Source organism: Clupea harengus, chromosome 6, assembly GCF_900700415.2.
Source record: "Clupea harengus chromosome 6, Ch_v2.0.2, whole genome shotgun sequence".
Lineage (NCBI taxonomy): Eukaryota > Metazoa > Chordata > Actinopteri > Clupeiformes > Clupeidae > Clupea > Clupea harengus.
The window spans coordinates 11,942,461-11,951,807 of record NC_045157.1 but is presented as its reverse complement, the minus strand read 5'-3'; the positions used below and the strand labels follow the sequence as shown (position 1 = coordinate 11,951,807).

The 9,347-nt window shown below is 47.8% G+C and overlaps 1 protein-coding gene across 1 annotated transcript in view; it reads left to right on the top strand.

Moving 5' to 3' along the window:
• Positions 1-6,473: 6,473 nt before the first annotated feature.
• The window catches only part of cplx3b (complexin 3b), a 4,834-nt gene continuing 1,960 nt past the window's right edge, over positions 6,474-9,347 (top strand). Inside the window, exon 1 of the mRNA XM_012814356.3 lies at positions 6,474-7,112. Within this exon, the coding sequence (XP_012669810.1) occupies positions 6,952-7,112 (161 nt within the window). The 5' untranslated portion in view covers positions 6,474-6,951. The remainder of the gene's footprint in view (positions 7,113-9,347) is intronic.

Below are 9,347 nucleotides of genomic sequence, written 5' to 3'. Positions count from 1 at the left end.
TGCTTTAGTGCCAGGCAACAATGGGTGAGAAGAAGTAGAGACAGGGAGATAGAGGGGAAGAGAGAGAGAGAGAAAGAGGGAGAGAGAGGGAGAGAGGGGAAGAGGGAGATAGAGAGAAAAAGAGAGAGAGGGGGAGGGAGAGAGAGAGAGAGGAAGAGAGAGAAGAAGAGATGGAGAGAGAAAGAGTGTGTCAACTAACTATAAAATGAGCGGGGGCTGTTCTCTGACACATTCTTTTTTAGTGCTGTTTACACACCAGCGAGGTGATACATTTTTGACGTGTCTCGTCATTCCTTTGACAGCCCATACAAAGTACATACTGCCATACGCATACAACAGTCTCATCCAGCTGTGAGCTTAAGAAATATGAGTCCTATTTAGTGAATGGCCTATAACGAGAGGATCACTCTCACTGCGTACTCAAGTATGAAGTACACATCATTATACCACTTCACTGAGTTACAGCAGGGCGCTGGACAGCTCCCTAGTTGTTAAGGCAAAGTGAGAAACACACACACACACACACACACACACACACAGACACAGACTCCTAGCGGGCAGTCCCGGAGAGCGTCTGTCTGGCCCAAGCCAGCAGTTTTGGGTCAGTATGGTGATGCCTCATTAGGGCAAAGGAGCAGCTTCGCACTGCTTTTCAGCTCAGACCTCTTCCGTCTGTGCCGCTTCCCTCCTTCCTCATCCTCCTCTCTTCATCATCCTCTCTTCTTTTCTCCTCTCATTCTTCTTCAATAGCACTCTTTCTGTATCTGCATCTGTTTAACTCAATAACTGCAAAGAAAGTGTAGAAAAGGACTGCTTGTATAGTGTCAGTGTCTTACCTGTGTCAATCCTCCGGTCCCTGGCGTTGTACCCCACTCAGTAGCTGTAGTTGATTATATCTGAGTGCCCACTCCAGCACCATATGGTAGGCCAACCGACTACAGTCACTGAATGGGGTGCTACATCAGAGACCGGAAGAAAAGAAAGTCAAAACACTGACTGTTCAAACAAAAAAAATTTACAGTTTCTTTACAATTATTGAGGTAAACATATGTATCTCTGCAGGGATCCTTTCCATGTTGTCAGACCCTTGCAATATAATTTACTAACCTGTCAGTGGCGAAAACAAGCGGTTCACTTTGACGTCCTGCCTTGCCTCGAAGGATTCCATTGTACAGCAGGTTTGTGGTTGCCAGTTTTAGCGTTCTAACTCAATACTGGATGCATTTCGATCTTTAATTGCCCTCAGTAAAAGTTTGGACCCAAAAAGATCTAAAAATAGAGCCCTGGTTAAAAAAAACGTTTCTCTTTAAGAGCAGTCCAGGCCTTTTGGCTCTGGTTTAAAGCTCAGGCCCTCGATCCCTCCATCCATTAGACTTTCTCTTTGGACTCCTGGAAATCCTCCATACTGAGTGCTGGGCCACTGAGGAGGACGCTGTTTGGTCTCCCAGCCCAGAGGAGGTGGTGGTGGTGGGGGGTCCAGCTTCTCACTCCACAGAGGAGCTGTCTATGGTCCTGAAGAAGCAGAGACAGACGCAGGCGTAGGCTTATGCGGAAACCCTTGTGGGCGGACCACTGACGTGTGTAGAAAGAGGAGGAAGAGGAGAGACTGGTGGATGATGAGGAGGAGGAGGAGAAGGAGGAGGAGGAGGAGGAAGATGCAAGGACGTAGTGGCTCGGCTGTAGTCCATGACTCAGGCCCACGTCAGAGGTTATTCCAGATGACTGCTCCACGCCAAGTAGCATCACGCCTGCTCAAGAATGTGTGTGTGTGCGTTTTGGTGCTTGTGTGTGCGGTGTGCACGTGCACAGAGCTGAATTCCCCAGACTCGGGTTGCTATGTGTCTGTGATGACTGAGGACGTTTATGTAAGCCAGCGAGTGAGTGGGGGTGGGGGGGAGTGTGTGTGTTTGCGTGTTTGCGTGTTTGTGTGTGTGTGTGCGTGTGTGTGTGTGTGTGTGTGTGTGTTGGGGGGACGGGTGGGGGGTTAGTTTGCTCTGGGAGATGCAAAGGACAGAAAGGCAACCTTAAGCCCAGGGCAAGGCCAGATGCCTGGCTCTTCAAGGAGTGTGTGTGTGAGTGTGTGTGTGTGTGTGTGTGTGTGTGTGTGTGTGTGTGTGTGTGTGTGTGTGTGTGTGTGTGTGTGTGTGTGTGTGAGATGTGGTGAATGGTGAATGGTGCTCATATAACTGTAAGTAAGCTCATAAACAGATTTCTTAATCATATTAACTAAGCTTTATTTCATTACCATCATGTTACTAACATGAAATGATTGTGTAATCATGTACTTATGTACTCATATACTTTGGTATAGAAATAAGTAGCATTGATCACCTATACAGTAGTGCTCTGTGGCATAGGATGCTGTATAGTTACTGTCAGTCTCAGCTTTTCTGTCTTCCATGTCATCCCCTGTTCTTCTCCTCTAAATCCCTAAGTGGCCCTGAGGCTCCTCTCATGTGTCCCTGTCGCATCAGCACCTTTCTCCAATCAATGCATCCACCCTCTCCGCCGACGCCGACCCCCACCCTCTCCGCCGACGCCGACCCCCACCCACTCCGCGACGCCGACCCCCACCCACTCCGCCGACGTGGACCCCCACCCTCTCCGCCGACCCTCACTCTCTATCCTTGTTTCACCCCTCCGTGTTCTATCGTTATCTCCCCCTAGCCCACTCTATCTCTCCCTCTTTCTCCTCACTAGCTCTCTCTCTCTCTCTCTCTCACATTATCTCTCTCTCTCTTCATCTCTCTCTCTATTTATCTCTCTCTTTCTCTCTCTCTCCATCTCTCCATCTTTCTCCTCACTAGCACTCTCTCTCTTTCTTTTGCTCTCTCTCTCTCTCTCTCTCTCTCTCTCACTCTCTCTCTCTCTCTCTCTCTTCTGTATGGCTGATTGTTTGCAGGAAGTGGCTTGAAAGGGAATTTTCCGGCTATCGTCTCCCATTTGGCGACAGCCAGCACTAACCCATTGTGCTGTGCTGTTTCTCCCGGGCCTCTCTCCCCCCTGTGTCAGGCCACGACCCGCCAGGAGGGAGGGAGGGAGAGAGAGAGAGAAGACAGAAAAGAAAGAAAGACAGAAAAAGAGAGAGTGAGAGCGATGAGGACAGAGAAAGCGAGAGAAACAGACACAAACAAAAAGAGATAGAGAACGGGAGAACCAGAGTGCGAACTGGAAAGGCAGAGAAAACCAAAAGGCAGAGCGATGAAACAGCAGCATCGCCAAAGTGAATGTGGACTGTGTTCGTGCGCAGCCAGAAGAGACAGGTGAGGAGGGAGGAAGAGAGAGTGTGTGGATGCTGAGAGAGGGTGAGCTGAGGAAGAGGAAGAGAGAGTGAGTGATGCTGAGAGAGGGTGAGGAAGAGGAAGAGGAAGAGAGAGTGAGTGATGCTGAGAGAGGGTGTAGGTCATGAGTAACAGACAGACAGACAGGCAGAGACAGAAAGAAAGAGTGAGAGAGCGAATGTGAGGGTGAATGAAAGGATAAGAGAGCGAGAGAGGGTGTGAGTACTGGTAAGAGCGAGTGGTGGTGTGAGAAGAAGAGGGAGAGAGAGAGAGAGAGAGAGAGAAGACAGACAGAAAAAGGGAGCTAGAGGTTTAGATCATCAGAGGCTGGTATGGACCAGTCCTGTGCTGAGTTTGGTTATATAACACACCTTATGCTCATATACTGGATGATGAACACACACACACACACACACACACACACACACACTCACTCACTCACACACGCAGACACATATATAGTACATACGCAGATAATTAACATGAATCTCCATGGAGAAGTAACTCTTATCTCTCCTCAAGCTGTCAAGACAATGATGCTTCTTACATCCACCTATATATGTATTTAATTATTTATTTCCTTGAAGTGGGAGCTCATCCACAGTGAGACCATGATGAGAGAGACAGATGGTGATTGTATTGGCCCGTGCAACACGCTGCCTGGCATTGTTGGAGGAGCTATTCATCCCTGTCCAACAGTCAGCCATTAATAAGGTTGGATTACTGCACTACTGTTCAAGATGGCACAAAACAGAGCAATCACCAATATTGTCCTCGTCCCTATTAGCAAATACAATGACAAGAATGACAAGAACTATCATTACTGTCATTCAGTCTTTCAGCATGCAACCTCAACATGGCAATCGTCACACTTATTATCAGTGCAGCTAGCCCGCTAGTTTGACAGAATGATGCTTTCCTGCATATGCCACATCTACAGCATATCTCCTCCATGTCTTGATGCTAATCGTAGTCAATGTAGCGCGTCTTTTGCCATGATACTTCACCACTTACACAATAGTGTCATGGCGTATGTGTGTTGCAGCTGTGCTAGGAGTTAATGACGTGTCTGTTTGGATCTCTGCCTTCTACTTCCACCTGCCCTTGACGTGGCAGTGAGGAGACACGAGGTGAAGACGCCAACGTGCCCACGCCCCCGTGCCCACGCCCGCGCCGAGACCCTCCCATCCTTTAAGCCGGGGTGGATGTTTGGGAAGCAAGGGGATCGCATGGCCCTGTCCGCTCTGTGTGTGTGTGTGTGTGTGTGTGTGTGTGTCTGTGTCCCCAAGCTGTTGTCCCTCTCCCTCTATCTTTCTTTCTCTCTCTCCATCTCTCTCTTCCTTTCTCTCTCTCTCTCTCTCTCTCTCTCTCTCTCTCTCTCACACACACACACACACACACACGGAGCGATACGAAGCGATATGAAAACACACTATTGGGGCCAGGCTGTGGCAGGGCCAGCTGTGGCAGCAGTCAGGAGCTCTCTGCTGGGGTTTGTGTGAGAAGTAGGCAAGCGCGCACATTACATAAGGGGGTTTGTGTGACGGATTTGCATGCATCCGTGAATCATGTATGTGTGTGTGTGTCTGTCTGTCTCTGAATATATACGTGTGTGTGTGTGTGTGTGTGTGTGTGTCTCTGAATATATACGTGTGTGTGTGTGTGTGTGTGTGTGTGTGTGTGTGCACTCTCTGTGTTGTTCGTTCATGTTTAATGTGTCACACTACAGAATTAGTGCCAGAGAGTTGATAAACCATAGGATAACAAGAGAATGTGGCTCATAAACACACTGGATATTGGCTTACTTACTATGTCAAATAGGCTGGAGCAAACGCCTATAGACGTTGAGCTGTACCCACCAAAGTCTGATATTGACCTTTCAACATGACACATCACTTCAGAGCTAGGAGTTCCAGAATGCGTGTGTGTGTGTGTGTGTGTGTGTGTGTGTGTGTGTGTGTGTGTGTGTGTGTGTGTGTGTGTGTGTGTGTGTGTGTGTGTGTGTGTGTGTGTGTGTGTGTGTGTGTGTGTGTGTGTGTGTGTGTGTTGTAGATATAGAGAGCAGATTGGGGATGATTCAGTCCTGGGGGCAGGAGGAGAGATGGGAGATGGGAGGAGGGAAACGGAACCGTGATCCATGCATCCCGTGTCAGAGTCATCTCTCAGCCGAGCTGCTGTCGTGCCTTAATTGGAGCCACTTGAGAAAGAACCGCACAAGTGTCAACTCTAGGTGTCAGACGAGCTAAGGAACAGGGCAGGCTGGAGTGTGTGATTTGTCTGGTTAAGGTGGTGCAATTTTATCACTTCACAAACAAGGACCCATGGGGACAGGTCCGGGAATAGAGGGGCTTAAATAGATAGCCTACGTGCTGCCGACTAAAGTGGGGAGAGAATATATCAGTTACAAGGCCTTTGATTAAATGAGTAACATCGCCTGAGGGGTACAATACTGTTTTCAATTTTTCAGAGATTGCGTTCCATTCGCCCTTATTCATAATGTTGTGAATCAATTTGCTTGATGCGGCGAGACTTTGAAGTTCTGAAGGGATTTGAAACTCCCCAGGTACTGAAGCCCGACCCACCTACCGCACACTGATACGCGGTGTGTGTGTGAAAATCCCACTGAAGCAGCGAGCGCCCCTGTGTTTGGCGTGTGTTAATTTAGCCTTTTTAATTGCTATAATTTGACACGCCTTTTTAACAGTTTATTGTACCCCCTGTTTTTCGGAGAGGGCAGACTGTGGAGTCGGATGGATTAGCCTTTAGTGCATGGGGACTGGATAAGGTGTTTTGTGTGTGTGTGTGTGTGTGTGTGTGTCTGTGAGGCTGCTAGCTGCTACTATAGCCTTCCCACCAAATGGACCTGCACAGCAGCAGTGCGTCCTTTTTGGAGATCAGCCCCTGTTATTCACCCCTGTTTGATAAGCAAACTCGTGACCTTGTGCTTGTTTAACAACTTCCTTCATAATCCCTTGCTGGTCATGGACCAGAGACAAATGTCTGCTCATTTCTTAACAGTAATTTAGAGTTCGAAACACGTAGCCTATGCTGTAGACATGTATACCGTGCTTTTACGACTCTCCGTTGTAATGAAAAGAAAAGCACGCGCATGGAAGAATATACAACTGCTACACTTATTCCGACACGTCACGTGTGTCTCTCGCTGCTTGAGCCAGTTTAGGATGTGAGAAGCAACTGCGTGAGGCAGAGGCGAGTTGCTCACAGACGGCGAATCACAGTAAACCATGTGTGCCAGGCGCATCATACAAAAGAGCGCGTAATCCAGAGGCAGATTGGATTGGGCAATAAGAGAGGGGATTGGGGTGAGGAAAAACAGGATTGGTTCGAGTGAGCAGTCAAACTTGTTGACTCAGACCTCGGCTGCTCTTCAGAAACTAACCTTGCCGCGGTGGAGGAGCTGTCCGCTGACGTTAGTGCTGAAACGTTAATCGTCTGATCCCGCTGGGAGGACACATCTCATGAAACTGTTTGGGGGTGCCTTGTTTTGTTCCAGTGTACGAATGAGCGTGTTCTTGCAGTGACCAGATTTGAAGTGCCTTTGCTGGATTTACACTGCGTCCCGCTGGACTTCTGCAAGGCGACCTTTCCACAACTCCTGTGTGAAGGGAAGTGTTTCACCGGTGCATAAAGGACCAAGTAAAACGGCACGATGGCTTTCATGGTCAAACAAATGGTAGGGGGACAGCTGAAAACCCTCAAAGGAGATCTGGGAGTGGACAAACCGGAAGGCGGCGAGAAGACAGAGGCGGCCGCAGCAGGGATGACCCAAGAAGAGTTCGAACAGTATCAGCAGCAGGTAGAAGAGGAAAAGTAAGCATAAGACTTGGTAATACGGGTTGGTCGTGAGTTTCTTGTAATAGCCTGATTCCGATAGGGATTTATTAACTGCAGCCACAAATGCGAGTTGATGGGAGAGAAATGACAAGTTGGGCGCAGTGCTTGAGTTGTCCCCCGTGCGCCACGCGCTTATTTGCGCGACGGTGCGATCCACAGCTCGCTCTCGTACGCACAGCTGCTTCCCCTGCTCGAGGAGATTGCGCTCGCGTTTGATATTGCGCTCCATTTCCCCGTTTCTTGGATTTCTTCTAATTAAGGAGCAGGAAATTATTTTGCCTCGAAAAATCCTGCCGTGCTTATTAGCAAAAAGCAGGTGCAGCAAGGTATACCAAGAATGATAATTAATATCATTAAACGGCCATATTTTACACGAAAGACGGTGAGAAATTAGGTCGGATTCTCATGTCTTATTCGTATTTAGCAGTCATATACAGTAAATGCTTTTGCGATGCCTCCCACCAGTCCAGGATTATTATAAATGCAAATTGATGTAACCAAGAGGATCCCGCTTGCGAGAGCAATGTGCAATATGAGTGATTTCATTCTTCGGTGATAGTTTCTTGAGCATCTTTGATCTTTGCCAACTCAGTTAGACCATATATTTTTACACAGTGAAGAAAATAGAATATTACTGACATGTTAATTTAATTCAAATGTGTGAATAATGTGATATTTAGGGTGTGATTCATATCTGTATGTCTATCAGCAAGGTACCAGGGGAGGTAACAGCTTGGCCTTTTTCTGCGTGGATTGTCAGAACTGGCCTCACATCCCTTGGCACTGCATATGCCCATGTAGTTTACTGTCTGCTTTATCAGAGAGATAATACCACGATGTGTTTGTAACTCTGAGGTGAATCAAGTTATTAGGTGTGACCTACCGACACCCCCGAACGGACAGGCAGCCTAAGGTGAAGGTGTGTTTAGGAGTTGTGAAGATTTAATTATAAACGTTTTAATCTAGGCCTGTGCAGTTTATTCAGTCTTTATTTTATTCGACTCAATATTAATTCAGCCATGTTCTACTATTCCCATAACAGTCCATTTAGTTACTGGAACGTCTTTCCCATAAAGAAAGTGCTGATATACTGATAATAACCTGTCGATGGCATCGCCGCTATATACCATGGTGTGTGGCATGACTTTGGACACGTGTGACATTTTAAGGCACAGTTAGCACATCAGCAAGTGTCGTTATAACCCGAGGTGTAGTTCTCACACACCCCCAGTACACGCGACCTCTGTGCGCAATGCCAACGTCTCTTAGCGCCGAATCAGCACCTCTCATCTTATTAACGAGTCCAGAGGTCAAGAGATGACGTGACATCACTGTGCGAAGGTGATGCGACATGACTGGCTGACAACAGGTTCTACCCCGCTTGCAACATCACCCCTGGCCTTGGTTATGCAACATGAAGAGGTCAAACTGCACTCAGGCGATGATTCCAAATTTCTCTAAATGTACTCTCGTGGTGTTGAGTAATCATGGCCCTGAGCAAATCACCAAAGCCTAAATAAATTAAAAGTATTTGTGTCTTACGAAAATCTACTAAATGTTTTTGAACAGTTTGGGTCAAAACTGGTTTAACTCTGAGACAAACAGGCCCCAGCTTCTCTCAATTGTTTCGCCATCCCAAATCTGCCCCCTACTGGAGACACCAAGAGGCACTGCGGACACGCAGCCTAATTACAATTCTGTCATCTTCCTCAGATATTTACTGAGTATTTATAGAATCCTGACAGAAGGCCACAACCACACATGGCTAGACTGTGAATGCGGGTTGATTAAGCCATCACATCATCAAAGGGCCTTTGACCCCTCAATCCACACGGACCGCAGAACCTGACACTATTATATATAATATGTAAATTCCACCAAGAACGACATTAATCACTGGCTGTACAAAAGTGCTGTGGTGTGCATGGTATCAAAAGTACATGTGATCACCTCACTGGAGGGAGAGGGGGAGGGAGAGGGAGATGAAGAGGGGGAGGGAGAGCGAGAGGAAGAGGGGAAGGGAGTGCGAGAGGGAGAGGGAGTTGGGGGTTGTAGGTGCCCTATATCCTTTGCCTTGTCCAGTGATAGCTGCAGTAATCCATGAGCATCAGCGTGCCAGTCACTCTGAGTCAGTCAGTCTGTTTGAGTCAGTGTTGCTGTGTGCCCCCCACCCCCACCCCCCAAAGGAGGGACATCTCTTTACAGAGAGCA